This window comes from Syngnathus typhle, linkage group LG16 (assembly GCF_033458585.1).
Source record: "Syngnathus typhle isolate RoL2023-S1 ecotype Sweden linkage group LG16, RoL_Styp_1.0, whole genome shotgun sequence".
Taxonomy (NCBI): domain Eukaryota; kingdom Metazoa; phylum Chordata; class Actinopteri; order Syngnathiformes; family Syngnathidae; genus Syngnathus; species Syngnathus typhle.
The window spans coordinates 8605304-8626432 of NC_083753.1; the positions used below are offsets into that span (position 1 = coordinate 8605304).

A 21129-nucleotide genomic window follows, 5' to 3' on the forward strand; every position below is an offset into this window, starting at 1 on the left:
AAGAAGATACAACCCAAATCCATTCTCGTCGGCTGTTGCCATGGCAGCAGATGACCTCAAATCCTTTTCTCGCCAAGCTGCTCTTCCCGTTAACGTTATCAAGAACAAATCCCACTGTTCCTTTTGGGGCGGTTGTCGAGGTGGGGGTTCTAGTCTGCCACTGGCGTGATGATTACATCGGTTTACAACGCTGCCGTGTTTGTGTGCCCCAGTGGTCGCCGCCGTCAAGGAGATATCTGTAATTGTGGTGTAAAAAATAAGGGGGAGTTCAGCGTTGTTAAACGCTCGCCGGATATACGAGAGCTTGTACGTGAGCTGTTTTTCCCTCAATATTCAAAAACTGTTTAATCAATACTAGATGTGCTTCTTGAACCAACCACTAGGGGTGACCAAAATTGACAGTTTGACAGGATGGCTTTGATTATCTTGGGTTTAATTTCATCATCGCCCCAAACCAATGAATCGCTACCCATCGGTGTCTATTAGTCACTGTCCCGAGAAAGCCTTATCTGGTAAAGTCTTAGTTAGCCGCTATAGATTTGCCACCTGAGACTCTAATAAGCGCCCATGCATTAACATACATTAGCACCGGCGAGACCTTGTGATTTTCTATTTAATCTAACGCTGCCTCCAGGAGTCACATCTCGTCCACTCAACAAGCAGCTGAAAGCAACAAGAAAACAACCTTTATCGCTTCCATCAAGAGGGGATGGAAAGGCCCTGCGGGTGAATGTGAAGGGGGGGGGGGGGGGGGGGTTGATCGAATCAAGCCGCCCCATCAGCGAGGGCCTTGGAGGACGTGTGGTTTACAGGGAGGGGAGCGAGGCGGCGGCTCGTTCGGTCTTGCAAGGTGGCGGGTCGCTTGACAAGTGAGTTAACAAATGCAATGTGTAAATCTCGCCGACGTTACTTCTTTCTCCCTGAAGAAGGAACAGCAGAGATTTGTAGGCCTTAGTGAGCACGAAACACAGTCGGTGTGGAAAGAACAACTCTCTTGGATTGTTTATTTCAGGGACAAGGTTTTTCCTGATAACCTTGTTCCACTTGAAGACAAATGATGCAACTTGCTGGTTTTCAGTGGAAAGAAGCAGTAGGAAACTTCTGTAGTCAAGGTTACGAAATGTTCCTGCGCTTAAAATGTCTCTACATTTTTCATCCCTGATTTATGGGAATAATAAATCAAGGGACGTCAGATAGCTTAGAAATCAAGTTGATTTACTAGAACACAAGATTATATTACATTGCTTTACCGCTGAAAATGTTCTGTCCATCTTCAGAAAAAACAAAAAAAGGGGTTACAGATTTGGTGGGGTGCACAAGAATACCACAGCCAAACAACCCGTGTCAAAATGGCCGCCATCACAACTTCGCCACGGCTCTCGTATAATGCGACAAATCTAAAAGCGTACACCTTTCTGAAAAAAGGATTATCTGTGTATAATTTACAACATCGTCTGAAGAGTTCTACGCAATTGATACAAAAGCAGACCTGAAAAGAAACAGTCACCATTGTTGCTACAAAACAGTGTCGGCTAGTTTATATTCATATCATCGTAACGTGGTGACGAATACCAAGCAGGCTACGGAACTCAAACGACAAAGTCACTTCAAGTTCATATGTCAGAAAAATGAAAAAGTCGAAGCATCAACGAGTGGACTTGAATAAAAGGCAACAGGCTTGTATATTTTGCGTGGATGGAAGAAAACAAAAATCGTGTTTGGATTTCATTGAATTGTTGTCCACTATAACCACAAAGTACTCGAGTACTTTGAAAAGACGGCAAACTTCACAAACTAAACCATTTGGACCTGTTCTGATGCTTTCATGAAATGAAACCTCAAGGTCACATCGAGCAGATTGTCCACCCGCTGCCAAAGCGGGAGAAGCTTCGTTCCTGTTGGTCCGACACGCGGCAACCCTGTCAAAGATGAGCAATGGCTGCCATCGGCGGCGGGGAAAAGATAACGCGGGTAAAGCCTAAACGTTGAATTATTGCCTCGTTAGGCCTTCGGATTTGATATTCATGTGATTTTTCGCCGCCGGACCGCAATGATGATGAAGTCATTAGTGGCACGTTGGCTCCACAGAGTCTCCTTACATGTGCCCTAATGGAGAACGGGCCCCGGGGCCGCCTCAGATGAAACCGGTCCCGGTGCCTTGTAAATGTTTTAACATTCGCCATCCGAGTCGGAGGGCATAATTAAACAGCGCTGGCCTAAATTGCTTTGTGGCGGTACCCGGATCAACCCAAATCTCAAGCCCCATTTAACCTCCATTCGCATCTCCGCATGACAAGTGAGAGTGTGTTCTTCGGGGGAGACATGGAAAGAAACTTAAGGAGTAACATTCCTTGGATTCTTAGCGGAGAGAGCTTTTTTTTTTTTTTTTTCCCATCCACGGCGCATTATCCTCATATCGTAGAATCCGACAAAAGTCGGAGTCTCGATGTTAGACAAGTCCGTCCAGACGGATTTGAGCGTTTTGAATGATTCAGATGATGTTGTCTTAGAAGGTGCAAGCGTAGACCACGCCCACCACCACGATGTTTCCGATGGTGGCCACGATGGCGATCCAAAGCCAGATGGCGTCGTTGGACATGGACTGCGACTCGTCCGGCTGGCCGTGCACGGAGGCCGCCGAGGTGGCGGCGTGGACGCTGGCCGATGAGTTGAAGAGCGAGTGCTCGCCGCTGTAGTCGTCATTTGGCGACGAGTCCATGAAGGCTCCCGTCATAACTGGGATCTGAAGCAGAACAAAACAGATGGATTTCTTATTCTCAGGTGCCTTACTACAATGGACACATTGTGTGTGGCGGGCTTCATCTGGAAAATTGGAAGCAATGGGAAAAAAATAAATACCTCTTAGGCATGTTGCACTCTGCTATATACAGAAATTCATGCTTCCTCATTTGCTCTCTCTCTCTCTCTCTCTCTCTCTCTCTAATAATGACATGACACATCCTGTGGAGCGCCTGCTGTTAACATGAGCATGATGGAGGCAGACAGGCGTGCACCGTGTCTTGTGAACCTGAGCACCGACCCCCCCCCCTCGAAAAAAGAATAAAATCCCCCTAGACATACACACACACCCAGACAAATATGTGTGTGTGTGTGTGTGTGTGGTGCTTTTACAGGCAAGCTAACTGTTAACTTCAATCATCAGATCATATTAACATGCCGCTGATTTTATGAGCTTCTGTTCAGTGGACTTCCTATTCTCCAACATTTGGTATGATGCGAAGGGAAGCTCTCAAGTCTGTCTCCATTCTTTATAATCAATGTTTTATTCAGTAACTCATTGTCCACAGGAGCGAGCTGTTTGCATAAATTGCCAAGTGCACTGAGTAAAATGAAGTGATATTCCGGTCGACGTTGCGAGCTTCTCAATATTTCATTGTTGGCATTTACGTGTTTTTTTTTTAAACGAGGATATAGCTCCAGCCTGTTTCGAGAAGTCGGTTGCTAACGGCAAAATATCGTTTAAACTCTTAAGTGACCAGAAGAAGGTCATCCCCCTGATGTTTTAACGGTATTGACATTTCATGGCTCGGTGCCTTCAGTGGCGCTGAACCGGATTGGCAACGCTTGACATGGCGGAGAAGCAAAGTGGGGGGGAGTTCAAAGTTCAGTTCACTTTATCAGTTCACAAATTTTAAAACTGAGTCCCAAACAAATGAACTAGTTTATCCAGCCTAAAATCGCAAAGCATTGTGGGAGTAATTCTGTCGGATCGCGTTTGAGATAAAAGGCTATAAGCTCGGCCGAACATACTCCGCACTCTTGTTTCCCCCTAAACCGAAACGTCCCGCCATCTCCAACCGGATATCCCCAAATTTCTCCGCTCGAGCGGAAGATACTCGTGCTGACAGTGAGAAACGGTCCTGTCAGGTTCTGTTAGGCCCATGTATGAAATCCAAAAGAGTGACACACCTTTTAAAATTCTTACCGACGGATACCGCCGTTGTTTTTTTGCCCAATAGCCGCGTGCTTGCATCAGAAATGTTTTCCTTCAAAAGTCTAGGTGATCCTCAGCCAGATGGTTTACTATTTGTGATCCACGGCGAAGGGAAATTTATTCGGGCAGCTGCTACTGTTACATTATGTTCTCCCCATCTACAACTTGAAACTAACCCATCTGTCAAATTCTCACAGAATGGACCAATGAAGATGGGTTACTTGTCTGCAAAAATATAAAAAATATTTTTCATATTAGATCCATCCATCCGGCCATCCGCTTCCACCACCAGTTCAGTTCTCAATCAACCGACTTCCTAACATCGCCGTAGACAATATGTGTATGTAAATGTTATGCAACAAAAGGAAATGCAAAAATCCACAAGCGACTATGTAGATCTGGCTCTTGCTCTCATGTGACTTGCTTGCTGCCTGCGGCGATGTTGTTACGGAAACACTCTCAAAAGGGGGTCACCTCGTGTCCTCGTCAGGAAAAAAAGCTGTTCGGAGTACTCGGGTCGGGGAGCAATACAAACACCGGGGTCCGACCCCTGCAGTGTCGACAATACACTTGTTGCTGACGACAAAAGCTGTTGGATAGAACTGTAACTATTCTTTGTTTTTATTTTATTTTGCTTGACCAGGTATGTCAATTGAAAACACTATATTCATTTCAAATGATGACCAAGATGTCCTGCCCAAGGACACAGCAACACAAGATTTGGACAGATTATAAACACAAAGAGTAGCAGCTCCTTTTGTTCAAGACCGCCGACGTTTGAAGACAAAACAACACGTACAGCGTGTGCAGCGTTACTCTGTAGCGTATCGCCCAAACGTCGGACTGTAAATCTGCCGGGAGATTTGCGGGGGGGGGGGGGGGGGGGGGTGGTTTAAGGAAGCTTGTTCACCCTCTCAGTCATGTTAAGACCTCCGCTTTCAAGCCCGGTTCTCGCTGCTTAGATTTACAGCATTGCTTCTCATTGATTTTTCTCCCCCCCATTTCTAGTCTCCGCCCGTTCGTCTCTCCCCCTTTTTTCATAAATCTTATAACCCATTAGAACAAGTGTGACGTGATTCGTACTTGTCACCCGCGCCTGTTTGTGTCAACACTTGAGAGGCGCCACCGATACAAGAAATGATGAACATTTTGTTCACGAAAAAGTCGAGACGTTTGTCTTGTTACGATTTCTCAGTTGTTCAACTCGACCACCAAAACTTTATGTGGCTCGCAAAGACAAATTGTGCAGCGACTTAATGGGCCAACACTAAAATCACAAATTGTCTACACACAAAAATAATGAGAGAAAACTAAAAAAAAAAAAATAGTTGTGCAGAAGTAATGGTGATGCTAAACTAAGCTCTTGAATCATGGTGGCGGCACGGTACCAACAAAACAAAGGCGCAAAGGAAAGGCTTTGCCAAACGTGCAAAACGGGAAAGAGTGCATGTTCGCATCTGGGCTCGTTGCCTGCTAATACATGCCGCTAATTTGCAGTTGCATGACAACTGCAACTATGTCATGTGATGGAGTGCATCAATTATGAAAGTGGAGAAGGCCCGCTGCCACATTCTGTAAACCAAAACAGATTTGTTGTACTCACCACATGGGAGGAGCGACAAATTGCGAGCATGTTCCCATGGATGCATTTCACTGTTTTGGACTCTGGCACTAATTCATTAATAAAAGTGTCAAGTGGACCCAAGCACAATTGGACTGGTCACCTTCAATCAAATATGTCTTCAGGTTCCTGCTTCAGAACTTGGACTTAACCCCAATAAGATAAAGTGATTTTCTTAAATTTAATTTGAACAGTGTACTGTTGGAATAAAATCTATGATACAAAAATGATTTGAAGTTCTGATGTGAAGAGCACTTATTGAATAAGATTTTATTACATTCACCTTCACAGAGGTTGCGTGACGAGCAAAACACATTCTCGTCTGTTAGATTTATTGCGCTTTATTGCACCTAAACCACAAAACCCAAATATTAAAAAGCACGTTTGTCACATTTAGTAATGCTATAAACGCCTTTGAGAATGATATACGGATATATTTTTTAATAAGATGCGATTTTGTCACAGAAAACTTAACTTTAAAATTAGGTACAATGAAATGAAAGCTACCATCCATTCATTTTGTTTTTAGCTAGCAAGGCTAACGCTGAACTTAATAAACCATGTAGTATCCATTAGGGATTTTTTTTGCTTTGTTTTTCCGCTACCAAGGATAATGCTAAGCTAAATAAAACATTGGCGTATAATATACATTTGGTGACACTGCACACCACTCTGTTAAAACTAGGCTACAACAAATGATGCTAACATAATGTGTGACAAAAGTACTAGCCTAAAATTAAATAAATACTTCAGTGTATTAATGTTAAAAGCCTTTTTTGCTCCAGGACCGTTAGCGCTGGATCTATTTATTTTATAAAGGTGTCTGACGAGATTTGTGGCTCTGAACGGTGAAGGTAGTGCCAATGCTAGTGCTAACATAAAACAAACTACTGTCCACATTATTGACCACTAATATAGACGATCTCTTTATTACTCATAAAGATCATTTCAAACGGTTTCAAATGTCAAGAGGAGCGAATATAGTCATCCTTGTATCTTTGTCAGCAGTATTCATCACTTTTTTTCTTCTTCTCCCTCTTGAAAACTGACATAATAGGCGTTTTTTCGCTCAAAGCCAAAGGCCATGAATCATTAATCGAAGCACATATTTTAAATATGAATAAAGCTGGCTTTGCGCAGCATGTGTTTCATACACCCAAGAACCATATCATGGTGCACAAATGCATTCCTTGCGCACCTATTCTAAACCTATATAAATAATTTGCTCATGCATCTTGCATTGTGATGCTGTTTCAAAGGCCAAGTCACATGCCACCTCTCTGGCTGGCTGCAGTGACATATAGATGGAGGATGGTGCCCAGGGCAGGACTTTAACAACAGCATTAAACATTTTTTTTTTTTTTTTTTTTTACAACCAACACTGATTCAATGCTCTGAAAGTGCTGCAGAAACAAAAGCAGCCATCAATGGATACTTGAGTTAAAATAAACTTGTATAGAATAAATGATGATTTTTAACATGCTAAATTTGTCTATATATTTTTTTAAATTTAATTGTTAATTGTTGTTATTTAAATGAGTAATTTAATTTCCTCACTTACTAATTAGAATAAAAGTATATAAAATACGACAAGCAAAATATTAAATAGCGTATTAATGATTTTTTCCTAGATACTTTTTGTTCTTCTTTTGATTAATTAAAAAAAAAATATAACAACAAAACCTTTGAAAAACATATTACATATAATTTCTATAATTCTTTTGTCATTTAAATCAAATAAAGTCAAATAAGGATTTATGCACACATTGGCTGTTTATTGTGGACAAATACAAGGCGACAGTCACGGTCAGACAATATAAAAAAAAAAAATGATGACAAAGCACTGCAACCTGACCCTATGGCATTTTGTCCAGAAGAGTTCTTCTCTACTTTACTTTGTGCTTTCTTTTTTGCATGTACACAAGCACAGCAGTAATTACTGATGCTTTCACATTCTTCTGCAGAACAACAGGCGCTGTTTATTGCACGCGCTTGCAGAAAAAAACAAAGGCGGGAAAGATGAGGAACCGGAACAATGCTCATTAAGGATTACATGACTAATACAGTAGCAGGTGTTTTGCATGAAGTTTCTTGATAATCTTTTGTGCCGTTTTCTGGGGATGTGTTCCAGAAAAAAAAGTTTATCGTCATTAAATATTATCAGATGCCCGCGATTTCATAAGAACAGTCAACTTCTTTTCCCTTCCATGAGTTCTATCCAGCTGTGTCACGTCCGACTCAATTTCTTTTCCCATTCGGCCCTTTCAAATCCTCGTCACTCGATTGCGTTGTTCATCCCCGCTGCGTCGTGCCTTCCCGCTGAGCACTTTTTTCAGGTTCCAGCTGCTTTAATGTTAGCATCCAAAGGAGTAAGTTTTGTTTTTGCCGGAACGTTACTCTTGCATAAACGAGCAATCACCATCTGACCATCTTGGCAGACGTTCAAAACTAATTCACATTTATGTTTTTGACTCGAGGAGAACGACTGGTGCGAAAGCATCAAAATAAAAAGCCGGACTGTGCACCACAACGTCCAGGGAAAACTATCGAAATGACTTTGCGGGTTGCCTTGACTTCAACCTGCTCAGCGCCCGTCGATTGTCTCTTGCGTGGTGCGCGACAACAACTTCCCAACAACGCGTCTGAGCACTCGGGGTTACGTTAGGCGACCGACGCCACTCGCAGCTCCGGCCGGGCCTCCGCGACCTTGTCATTATCGCTCTGCCATCTTTTCCTAAGCCAGCGCCCGAGGGCTGCGCAATGCTTGCTGCTCATCACACGCCAAGGTAACACACCTCCTCAAGAACTATCGCACTTCCAATCGTCTCTCCACAACTAAATCTTGCCAACCCTCAAGGTCATGTTTTTGCAGGGCAAAACTTGGAATCATTGCAAATAAATGTTAAAATCGGCCTGGCCAAACTTTTCCAAAGTGCCGCTCCACTTCCTGTCCACACCGTGAAATATCAAATTGCAGCCACGCTATGTAAACTCAACCAATGCACGCTCAGGTGAACTTGCATTAAAAATGTGTGTGTGGATTATACACACACACACACATTGTATATTTAACTTGCACTGCAATTTTTCCCATTATTTCAGAAGGCCATTCACCACGCAGATCTGGACACGTTGACAAAAGACCCAAAACCAAACAAGCGGCCTTCCGGCGGAATTACATTTAAATAAATTACACAGCGTGGTCACCTTTTCTGCAGCGTGAAACTTGTTTAACAAACTTTCTAATGCTTGTTCATCTACCACCCATATGAGCCATAGGCTGCATTAGCTGACTCTATGAATATTACAAATGTGTCACTCTGGGATTGGTCTGCAGTTGGTCTCATTATCAAATGAAAAATGAGGTATTGCGCAACTTAATTGTCCTTCTTGCACTAATGCGAACGCGCGCTTATGGATGAGGCTGCCGAGATTCGGATCTGAATAAGGTACGGTTGTCATCGGGTCGCAGCGGCAAACTTGTCACATTAATATTGGTCGCAAGCAGAAAACTGCATTTATTATTTATGTCATATGTAGATTATTTAAAGATTTGCGACATTTGTATGTAGAAATAAATGCTGCATCTCCAAACAGTAGCCGGGTTAGCGGAATTTAAGTCAAGTATAATTGGATTTGGAAACTATAAATTAAAAGGGACTATTATGGACAAATTTGAACGAGAAGCACAGGAACGCTAATGCTACATGCTACAAGATGAATTACATGATAATCCTGGCAGCCATGGGAATCACATGAGAATGAGCAGCAAAATATCTCTTGCCTGGCAACACGCTGAAGACGTCAAGCATTTGATATGACAGTTTGCGATTCCCTAATAGCAACTCGGCTGACAACACAACAGCTGTAAAATGAAATTAGCGCGTGGGCGTAGCTGCTACCGCGCGGCGTGGATTGCGGCAGGTGGGCTTCGGCCTTTGCGAAAGATTGCCGCACATATTTCCCAGCGGCAAGATGAGCTGCAAGAGTAGGGGGGGATCTACATGGAGTTTGTCACACGTGCACCATGTTGGCCTAGATACAACGTTTCACGTAGCGCAACACTTCAGAGGCATGCCCTCCATCTTGAGTGATTATGAATGTTGCAGTAGGTAAAGTGCAAGCATGAGCTATGGAGAATCTATGCATGGACTGTCAATAAAGACAAAAACAAAACAGAGCACCGTCTATTTTGACTTTAGTTTTTGGTACCTGCAACTTTTCTACCATATTTCGTGTTTTTAGACCCCTTGATACTTTGCCACAAGTCGCTTCTAGCAACTGCATATTTAACGATTGAGATTCCGATTAATCGGAATGCCTATTGTAAAAAAAACGAAATTGGCCTTCAACCAAGAATATTAGATTTTTATAATCAATCAATCATTGTTTCTCATAGCAACATGTGTTTAAAAAAAAAAAAAAAAAAAAAAAAAAACGTAAAAAGTAAATCTTTTTTTTTTCGTACTTACATTTGTTCCTACTTGTATTGAGCGTGCCGGACAAGGTTTTGCATTTTATTTCCCGAAACCCTGAATGGTGTGAGAAACAGTGACACCGTAGTGCAACATATTTCAAGCCCGAAGCCGAGAAAGCGCATTTCAGACTTTTAGCTCAGCAAAACAGTCCTTAGCCAGGAAAGCACCGGGGGAGGTAATGCGGTTTGGGGGAATCGCTGTCATGAAAAATTGAACATTTTCAGGCAAATCAAAGTTCGTGTACTTCACCAGCATTCAAGTGTGCCGGCGGTGAGCATCCGGAATCATGTCTGTATGTAATACAACTTCACTGCACTGTAAGTGCCTGATTCATCGCCTCGCTATTAAACTTACATGAATCCGAAATGAGACGGTCCCACCGTCATGTGTGCTTGATACAAACCGTTAGCCGAGAGATCCGGCAGCTTGACGAGCGTGATTGAAAATAACTTCTATAAATCTCCCCGTGCCAAAGCAACACATGGGATATAATTGGCATTTTCTGAGAAGGAGTGAAATCGGGACCATTTGCAACTGAAATTATTGCATGCGGTCGACGCAAATGAGCTGCCAGGCTGAAATAATGGAGAACTAATGTATGAGGGGCTATGTAAAATAATGACTGAAAAATATGGATCCACATCCCCGCCAGGCAATCGGAAAGCGGCTGGGGAAATTCGACATTAGCATATAGCGCATATAGCATCCAGCTGAGTTTTGTTCTCGCTGACGCTCGCTTAAAATTAAATTAGAACGATAAAGGAAACGAAAAGGAAGCACGCAGCGCGGAACTAGCTTGAAGTCACATTTGAAAGAGCAGATGTCAATTTGGTGAGCCGTCCTGCTAATTCAGTTTTACGCTACTGCTTCTCAAATGTGTAATGATAACTTTTCCAGACTGACACGATCATTTCTCATCTGAGTCATCCGGGTCAAATCTGTTTTTTTTTTTTTTTCACACTCGCGCACTAATTTCACATTTGCATTTGATGATGCATTTTAATGGCGCGAGCATCAGCGCGGCACTGCATTATGATGATATTTGTCATCACTTCACCCCGAATCATAGATCTAGTTTATTCTGGGCTGTATCAATACAAGACGATGCTTTGGAAATGGATAATATATGCAGCAATGCATAATTCATACTTCCTTAAGAAAGGCCCCGTATCTGTATACCGATAGCATCATGGGAAGTGAGAAAGATGTTATTGCCACATATTTTGCAAGTTCATCTAGAGTCCCTTCTGGAGTGAGCACGGTTCACGATAACGACTTCCTGTTTGACACCAAAATCATGAATTGTAAGAAAGCTAGCTATCCTAACTAATTAACGAAAAGTCTTGCTGCCAGCAGCTTGCCAATTTGTTGGCTTTATTAATGAATTCATGATTAATTCGTTTATGTAAAGTCATGAATCGACTTATTAAAGAATAAAATAATCATATTTAGTAGGCTACCTGTAAATTAGCTAAAAGTTTACATCTGCTGTAGCTTGTAAACAGTTAACGATTTTATCTACGATAATGTTTGTATTACTTATGGGTGACAACTCAAAAGCTAATAACCAATCAACCAATCGGTGTTCAGGGTTCAGTCTACTGTGTAATTACAGCGTGTGATCAATGCTAAAAATGGATCCTGTTGTTGTTCCGCCACACGTTCCCATAAATCGAACGAACCTGAGGCTCCTCGACGAGCATGACGTGCGACACCTCGCCATCATTAAAAAAACGCCGCTTTTAACGACTGATCGTAGGAGTGTCGTGAAAGAACACTTGAATGGATCGTGTCTATCCGGAAAAATTATGGCTTAATCGTGTGAGACTGAGCCGCAAAGAGCCTGACCTACCCTTCAACCCATCAATAAGAAAATCTTCCACTAAGGGCTTAGCTTCGCCATGCATCTTTTCCCAATAGCAAGCAGGCAATTAAGCAACCAAAGTAAATGTTACTCTTGTGAGATTGGATCCATAGACCCGTGTCATGGTTTGATGATATAATTATGGTTAGGAATGACATCATATGCTCATGCCTGTTTGTACAACACAAAAATAAAATGTTCAAAAATATATTTATTTTTTCAATTACTCCACCTCTCGCCTTAAAGTCCGCCGGGATGGGCTGTAATGAGGACATATAGACTGGACAGAACCCGCGGATTTCGACCCAACCATCCACCAGTTATGAATATGATTCCAAGAAATCCCCCTTCGGGAATTCTTCCGCTACTCTCACTCTTCTCACCGCTCTGTGACATTGTTTGTGCACGCACCTTCGTGAGGCGAATAATGAAGCCCTTTTAATATTTCCCTCACGGAAAGTTTGCACAATTAGCGAATGGGCGGCGTCGCTCACTTAATATCCATATTGAGGAGATAGAAGAGGGCCATGCTCCATTGCCTTTTCTATAGGACGGGTCCTGCATGTTTGGAGATAACATCACAAAGACTGAGAAACTAATTGCAAGTATTTGGACATGGTGGCTACACTCGAGCCTCTCAATATTGCATCCTGAAAATCAATTGAGGGCAACAGACTACATCGTGACACGTGGGTACAGCAAATAACATTTAATTACAAATATTGAGCGTCCCTTGTTTTGTCCTTAATTACTACCGTATTCCTTAACGATGGCCGGGGATGTTTATTTACTCGACTATTGTTAGTTGAGGGCTTGCTTTGGGATAAAATAATTAAATATCCTCACTCTACAGACAACATCAGCACTATTTTATGTCATTACTTAAATAGTTACATGACACACTTTAATGACACAATAACTTGGTAGGGACTGCTGTTTTGATTAGCAAATGGGTCTGACATGCACATTAATGCCTATAGCTGCTTGTTTGTAAAATGCCTTGCCTGATATCCAAAATATGTTGTAACGTGCATGTTTGACACATGACACACATCACCAACAGAAGAGGAGAATTTACGACAACAAAGATGAATTTGTTCGATTTTTGATTATTGGCACTCTCGCGTTTGGCCTGGCAAACAAAGTACATCAAATATTGTCCGCCCCACTTAAAGTGTGGCTGAAGTAGTTTTGGCAATACGCTTTAGTTGCATTTTAGGAAGACAGGCTTTTTTTTTTTTTTTTTCCAAAGCCCACGCAGCCAAGAGCGAAACGAAAAGTTCCAACGTGAAGACTCACCTGCGCGGCCATGAAGGAGAGATCCATGCTGTTGCTCGGCTCAGGGCGAAGGCACTCAGTGAAAAAAGCCTGCGCGCGCTTTTCACCCTCCTCCTCCTCCTCCTCTTTTTCTCCTTCACCTCCTCATTGAGCATGTGCCCCCGTTTTTGTTTTTAAATCTCTTCCCCTGTTTGGAAGCGCACGCACGCAAGCGGGCAAGCGAGCGCCGTTGCACGTTTCACATGAGGAGGATGAAGAAGAAGGAGGAGGAGGGGTGAATAACAAGAGGGAGAGGCAGCAGAGGGAGGCGGAGATGTGGACGCAAGAAGCGGCGGGAGAGGATGTGGAGGCAGACGCTCTGACACATAATAGTCTCGCTTTCGAGCCTCGCTCTCTTCGGCATTTGGCTCGGGACGAATTGGGCATTTCTAGACAGGCAAAATCTTCCCACCAACATTTCTAGTGCAAAGTGGAGTGTGGGTTGCAGACTCCCAGGGGTTCTGCCACTCAAATAATTGCACCCACATGACAAGTCACGGAGAGTGAAACATCCCAGAAAAGGTTTAGCATTGCCTGAAAAAGTAAACGCCGTAAAATGGCTGCAAAGCATTTTTGAGAATAATAAGAAGTCTTGTCATGTGGGGATTTTCCAGGTTGATGCTAATGAGTTGGAATAATGTGATGCCACCTCGTCGGACTCGACGTCTCGACTGCCTGCAGTGTGACTGATGTGTTCTGTCATCTGGGCGCGTGCTGGGGATTTTAGAGATATTTATATGTATTTATATATACATCCGTGTGCGGATCAAGTCTTTGGGAATGTGTCACGCTAAAAGATTGTGTGTAGGAGATTTTATGTGACGGCTAGATGGCAGACGCTAAGAATAATATTTGTTTGAACATCGAAATGTAATCTATAATACATGATATATTTAATTCATCAAAAAGAAGACGGTTGATAATCCAACTGAAAGATTTTTGAGCTCAAGATACTTTGGGAATAGATTATCTCAGTGGGGATTTTTTTTTCACAAACCCCAAAAAACACTGATAAATGAGATGTTCCCTATGGTGGACGGAGAGAACGTGAAAAGGAATTCTTGGAAAAAAATCAATTTAGTATCTGGCCTCGCATAGTTCAAAGAGGAGGCTCAGTGCCCCTGCAGCCCCCCCTCTAACTACGGCAATGAAATTCAATTTGTATTCTGCCTTTTTATTCCAACTGAGCATTCACCAGTTGGACATGAATTCAAAAGTTTCAATGAGATCAAATTAATAAATGTTAGAGAGCATTTCAGTTCATCCTGAATTTTACCCGAAAGCATCAATGTGGTGACTCACATATGTGCATGCATTACAAAAGAAGAGGACGGTTTGCCCTCAATTTGCTGCTCAAAGCCAAGCATATTGTCACATTGGCACACACTGGGTAGTGTGGCCGTGTGCCACTTTGTGAGTGTGTGTGTGTGTGTGTGTCATGCAACCGAAGCAATTACAAAAGTTTGTTTAGGCACACTTCAATTTGAATGCATTAGCAGCAAATATATTTGCGTGCGCGTGCTAAAGAGGACATCTGAAAGTCGGTCACATTTCGAAGGTGAGACGTGATGAGCCCAGTGCGGGATGAATGAATCTCGCTGACTGACACACCCCGGAACCACGCGGGGCCAATCAAACAAGTGGATTTTGGAAGAGCCATTGGCCCTAAATTAGGATGGGACGGAGCGCACGGAGGACGTGGGAAGGAAGCCAAGCACAAAAAGAAGTAAATGACTTTTGCTGTGTCACATGATTTCCCTGGGGTGAGGACGCCGCCAGTCTGGCATTAAATGAAGCTGATGAATTTTAAGTATCACTTGAGGCAAAAGTGCTAATAACCAACTAATGTTTTTCTTTTTTCCTTCCAAAATAATTTATTGATAGCGGATCGTCACACTGAGAGACTTGAGCAAAGTCACATTGGCCTGAATTATATCAGATCTCACCTCAGTTTAGTAGAAAAATACATTTTCTCAGTGGGGAAACCTTTATAGGCAACTATGAATACAAATGGGATGTGGGAGGATAGTCACTTATTTGTGTGGTGCTATTATTTTCTTATTGTATTTATTCTTTTATTTGATTATTTTATTCTTTCATTATTTTTATTATTATTCTGTTTCTTGTGGAAGGGCTCTGCCCCAAATGGGTGAACGGTTTGTCACTGATTGTGTTGAAGGTGTCGCGTACATGTTATCACTTTGAATAAATATCATGAGCTAATTATGGGCAGTCACACTTTACTAAAGCTCCAACGGAATGGAAAAAAAAATCCTTGTATCCCCTCGCCCATTTGAGCCGATCCAAACATTTTAGCAAACAGCCCGCAACACATAATAATGATATTCACTTACCATGATTAAGGGTTTTTGACTGTTCTGTTGGAATTTTTCAAGTTTTTTCATGGAGTCTGTGAAGGAGAAAAAAATAAAAAAATTATGCTTGGCAATGCACTCCCAAATCAAACAATCGGACTGACGGACCGGTCTCGGCGCCAAGGTATGATTCTCATTTTACACTCTGCTGACTTGGTTGCCATGCGTCTTGACTTTTAAGTGCCCGCGTGTACAAACACACTTACGAGGGTCCCTCCTGGCCGACAGAAACCCACACTTCCCCTCCCAGGTCAGAGGTGACGCTAAACCGCAAATTGCACTCAAGGACGACAGGTGATTCATCTGCGCGGATCAAAACAGGCTACAGTAGATGTAATGTGATGTTTTTAGTACAAAGGAGGAGGGGGTGGCTTCTGATGTACAGCGCCGACCGTCTCAAGGGCATTTGATACATGTCAGTTTTGATTTAGACGCTTTGGTAATTGTCAAAACGCGGCGTTTACTAGCTTATGGCGTCGAGCTTTAATGCAATGCAAAACAAAGAGTTGAGCAGAAATTTGGGGCATTGTGTTCTTGGGTCGTAGCCGTTTGCCACACGAACTAACTTCTTTGTGATTTATGGTGTCGGTCAGCCGGCCACCCGTGGGGGGGTCCTTGACAGCGCCGCTTTGTCCTTATTACCAGCTGTAAAGTATAAACAGCAGACGTTTCTCTGCCTTTTCAAAATGTCTACCTGACAATCAGAATCCCCTCCCGCGCTGTCAGAGCTTAACCTTTCGCCTCTCGCTTCCGCCTTGCGCGCTTTTGCTCTCCCGACGCCGCGCCAAGCAGAAGGCCGTGACTTTCGGCCGAGTGATGGATGAGCGTCACGAGGCGTTTTTGGGGGGAGAGGGGGGACATCTGAAGGGTTAGAGATGACAGGTGTTGATGTTCCTGCTCTCAAGTCAGTTGCCCTTTTCAGACGGGCTTTTTGTCTTCTCTTGCTGTCTCCGGGCCTCAAAAGGCCACATTTGATTTTGAAAAAGGGTATAAAATAAAACAGTAAGTGCATGTAATGGATAGTATTAACCCATTCACTGCCTGACTAGTTCAAATGGATCTTTGACGTCTATACCCGTCAATGGGAGTGAATGATTTAAGAAAATAAATTTTGTATTTTTTGCTACACCTTCTCCTGTTCAATAATCTCTCTTTTGTCCTGGAACCTTTCTGACACGCCTCGTATTGTTCTTCATTTGAGCTAGGTAAGGCAGTGGGATCCGGTAATAAGTTTGTGTGTCAGAGCCTTAATTTCATCCAGATGTAAATGTATTCCGGTACAAGTTGGCCCCTTAATTTATTAATCCGGATGAAGCGTCATCAATTTAGCGCTTGTCTCGCTATCAACTCTCTGTGTGAGGGGAGGAAGGTGTGGCAATTCCACAACACAAGGTTGTTGTTTTTTTCTTCTCCCTCGTTTCCTCCCCTTTGGGAAAACAAACACACAGGAAATGCAGAGGCAATGCGCCTTGTGACAAGTTGTTACGGCTTCATTTTTAATATGACAAAGACGCAGGCGGCTTGGCTCGAGAGGCTGCCGCTTGCGTGCCCCTGTGTTGCCACTCTTGCTTTTATCGTGGCGGGCCCGCGAGCCGCTATGCATTTCTCGTGTCGGCTGCAGCCGTGCATGAAACTCGTGGCTGAATGAGTGTGAGTCTAAGTATGTGTGTGTGTGTGTGCATTTCCTACAATTTCTGGTTAACTAGTCTCCCCAACCTGTGTGCATGCATGACTTTGTTAAATCTGTTCATCTTTTCGGGTGCCCCAAATCTTGCCTGAACTAATCTTTGTCAATATTTTGCAAACTAAGTACTTGCCTGTTTGGCGCTGTCGTGCATTTGTATATTTTTTCAAGGGAGTGTTGTTGGTCTGAGTTTTTTTTTTTTTCTAAGTTGCTGTTGCAGCACTTTAAGGTCAGGCAGCGCGGAGGAAAACTTTTTACGCAACCATTAGGGGTGCCTGCCCCACCCAAAGAGATTTTGTCAGATTTATGGCTCGCGTGTAGACACAAAAAATTCCAATTTTTCTACCCTTACTAGTTGTGGTTGAAGGCAGAGTCGGTCGGTAACAATGTTGTTTCTTACGTTACGGGTATGATGCGACAATACCTGGCCGCTCTACATTCATCTGTTCAACAGACTGGAGATCAACTTGCAGATGTCCAAACATCATTAAAAAGTCTGTTCCCAAGTTAACGGCGAGGTTAAGTGAGAACTCGCGAGCATTAATAAGCGTCAAGTATTATGGAGATTTACGCGTCACGGGCATGGAAGTGATTCTTTAATGAGCCGAAGATGACGAGCAAGACCTCATAATCACCCCGCAAAGTGAAGAAAATGAAACACGACCTTTTGGAGTGGGCGGTTTTCACACGTTTGCTCATTTGCCGCCGGTGACGAGATGAGAGGGGACGATTATTCCATTAACGCGAGTCGAGAACGTGTCGCATCGTGGGGCCCAACGGTTAATGTAGTGCTTCCCTTTGTGTACGTGAATAATTCATCATCGTTAATTGCAAACGTTGCGCGACTGACGTGAGTCGCATGGCGGTGCAGTGAACGCTTGAGGTATCGGGGATTTTTGTGATATCACAAATGAGACCAAGGTAAACAATTTCAAAACTACAACTTTCTCATTTGAACAGGTTTTGACTCTAAAATACAAAGATGCGCATCTTTACTTTTGAGTTTGTCCCGCTAGAGGGCGCCACATCCTTTGCCACGTTTGTCAAGCTTGTGTAGACGTGCAATTGCTTCCGTGGCCGCTAGATGTCAGCAGATGACCAAGACACACATGGTATTGGTTCTATTGGGTCATTAATGCCTTCCTGCATCGGGGTTCTTTGCACTACTTTGTACTGCATAATTTTGCTATTTATTGATTTATGTATAGAGTCAATTGATAATCAATTGTTAGAGAATAAATAAAATAAAACGTGAATGAATGCAATTTTCATTCGCCTTCTCTGTGGCTTCCAGCAGAGGGCAGTGTGTGCCTTCTCTCCATCACACTCAATAAAAGGCTGTCAAAACATCCTCCATCTGCCTCCCACTCACGCTCACTGTATAGCTTTGTTCCAGCCAGCTGAAGTTGCTGGAGCCCAGTATAAGCAATAAAGCTGCCAGCCCATTTTTGGGCCTGTTCGAGTGTGACTCGAGCCTGTTTGGTACAGCTTTTGTACAGTATCCCTTTTTAACAAGCATTCCAAAAAAATAACTGTGCAGACATCTTGAAATGCATGACAGAATTCTAACAATGATATGCTGTGTTGAAGCCCAGAATTTTCATTTCCCCCCTCTAATTTGCAAGAGCAAAAAAAAATACCATCCAAGTCAACTATTGTGGGTTTTAGTATTTCTTTGTTGGCCAGTGACATATTTTGACATATTTTACGGGGAGTGAATTAGCTTGGGATAATAGCTATTGGCATCTTGATTATGATTCATTTATAATTCACTCGTCCATTAATCAACAACAACTATGGGCTGGCGGGAAGTGGAGCCGACCCTTTTTAACACGGGTATTGATCGGATCATTAATGCAGCCATCTGTTACTACAGTATGTGAAGCTTTCAACATAAAGCAACGATTCAAAGACTTGTTTGTACACTTTATAATTTTACTATGCGGTGTGAATGCAAATGAAAAATAAAAAAAATGCTGCAGACACGATTCAAACAGCAGGGACGCGCAAATGCACATTCAACTTGCATGAACCTCGGCGCCCGGACTGATTGAAGTGCACTGAGGTGTTTCAGCCCTTGAATATGACTTGCTCCTGGTCAGCTGGCTTTTTTTTTTCTCCCCCCACCTGAAACCTTTGACTTTTCCTTGACTTAATCATACAGCCAGGGAGCACCCAGACATTCCTCTCCTCTGGGTACAAATCAAATTGAGGAAGAAGAAAAAAAAAAAAGCAGTGGAAGAGCAAAAGCCATTTTGCTGAGGTTATCATGACCATGCCGGTCGTTAGAAAAGTGTAAATTCCTCACCCGTTCACTTCTTTAGCTTGCACTTCATAAACACAATGGTACCTCAAAGGTCAAACAATCTCTTCTGTGAGACTGATTAAATTTAAATTTAGTCAGCTTTCAAAGTAAAATTAGCCATTCCATTCAGATTGATGAACCTAGTATGCGGTTATCCACACACCAGATGCTCACAAACAGTCGATTTTGTCAGTTTCACCGCGCCCCGAAGTGATCTTTGCTGCTTGCGGCTTCTCACTAAGTCTTTGTTCTGCCAACGCTAACCCTCACCAGGGTAGCTGAGCTAGCTGTCGGACTTCATTTGGATACATTGCTTTCAGCATTATTAAAAATATGCTTGCTGGGATCTGTCCTCTCCAGCGCCAGCTTGACTCTTTCTACGTTCCAGCCACGCGGCACATTCAACAGCACAACAGTCACAGTAGTACCCGTTCAACTCTTGAAGTACAGCGAAAGCAGAAAGCGAGCTAACATAAGCGCAACATTTTTGCGATCAAAACATTTTCCCATAGCTCCACCACTGACATTTGCATGCATTGAGTAGAGCTTTACGTATGTAAGCCCCAGCAAAGTATCGTAAGCCGAGGCTCAGACGGAAATCTCCCAAAGTAAGATTTTGCAGTCAAGGGGTACAATACTGAGGGAGATCAATTCGGATTAAAAAGAAAAAAGGTTGACAAGCCTTTGTGATGCGGGGTTCTAAAATAAATATTAACTTAATTATTCTGCAGGAAGAAGTACTGCCCCCCCCCATTAGCACCGTTGGCAATAAATTAGCTGGCAGTTACCGATTCTACAAAAAATAAAAATCCACGTATAATTTTGAAGATGATCATATGGGGACAGCAAATCAGAAAGGGCCCAGCAACAAAGGAATTTTGATGATATCGTGTGATATTGTTGAGCTAACGGGACAACATTTTAGTCAAGGACACCCATTGTTTAATTTCATTTCCCCTGTCACGTATTGTCTATGTTTTCCCAGACACTTTGCGTCTAGGGAAACCCTCCCGGTAAAAACTAGACCTTTTTCCTACACTCTAATTCAAAGGCTGCGGACGTGAGCGCGGCGTCCGATCATTTGCAAAAACAAAGCCCTTATGAATATTCAGAGCGTGGAGTCAAATGTCAGCGTAACAATAATAGAGCTTGACGTTTGCCGGTAAGCGTCAGCTAATGACTGCGTGCAGCTCATCTTGATTTGTTTGGATGGCAAATGTTATGATGGGCTCTCCATGACCTCAATCATACAATTCAATCTGGAACTTTTTTTTTCTCTCCAAAAAAAGCACAGGAAAGGTTAAAAGTTGAACGGATGGCACAGTTCAAACTCAGAGCTAAATAACGCCATTTGGACAAAAGTAGTGCTTTGTCGCCATCTATTTGTGATCTAGAACCATGAAACTGGGTCTCCTTAAACTGACTTACATTGAAAACATTCATTCTGGCTTTGAATTATTAAAGGAAAACACAAACACCGAGATATAACCAAAAGTCCCCATCTGGCTTAATTGTCTTTTTATGATTATT

The 21129-nt window shown here is 42.8% G+C and overlaps 1 protein-coding gene across 1 annotated transcript; it reads right to left on the reverse strand.

Moving 5' to 3' along the window:
- Window positions 1-1194: 1194 nt before the first annotated feature.
- LOC133169742 (uncharacterized protein C14orf132) lies at window positions 1195-13440 on the reverse strand. Its single transcript, XM_061302171.1, is given in 3 exon segments — window positions 1195-2743; window positions 13218-13285; window positions 13288-13440. Coding segments are annotated over 3 exon segments (369 nt in total). The 5' UTR covers window positions 13352-13440; the 3' UTR covers window positions 1195-2506.
- Between the last annotated feature and the right edge of the window lie 7689 nt (window positions 13441-21129).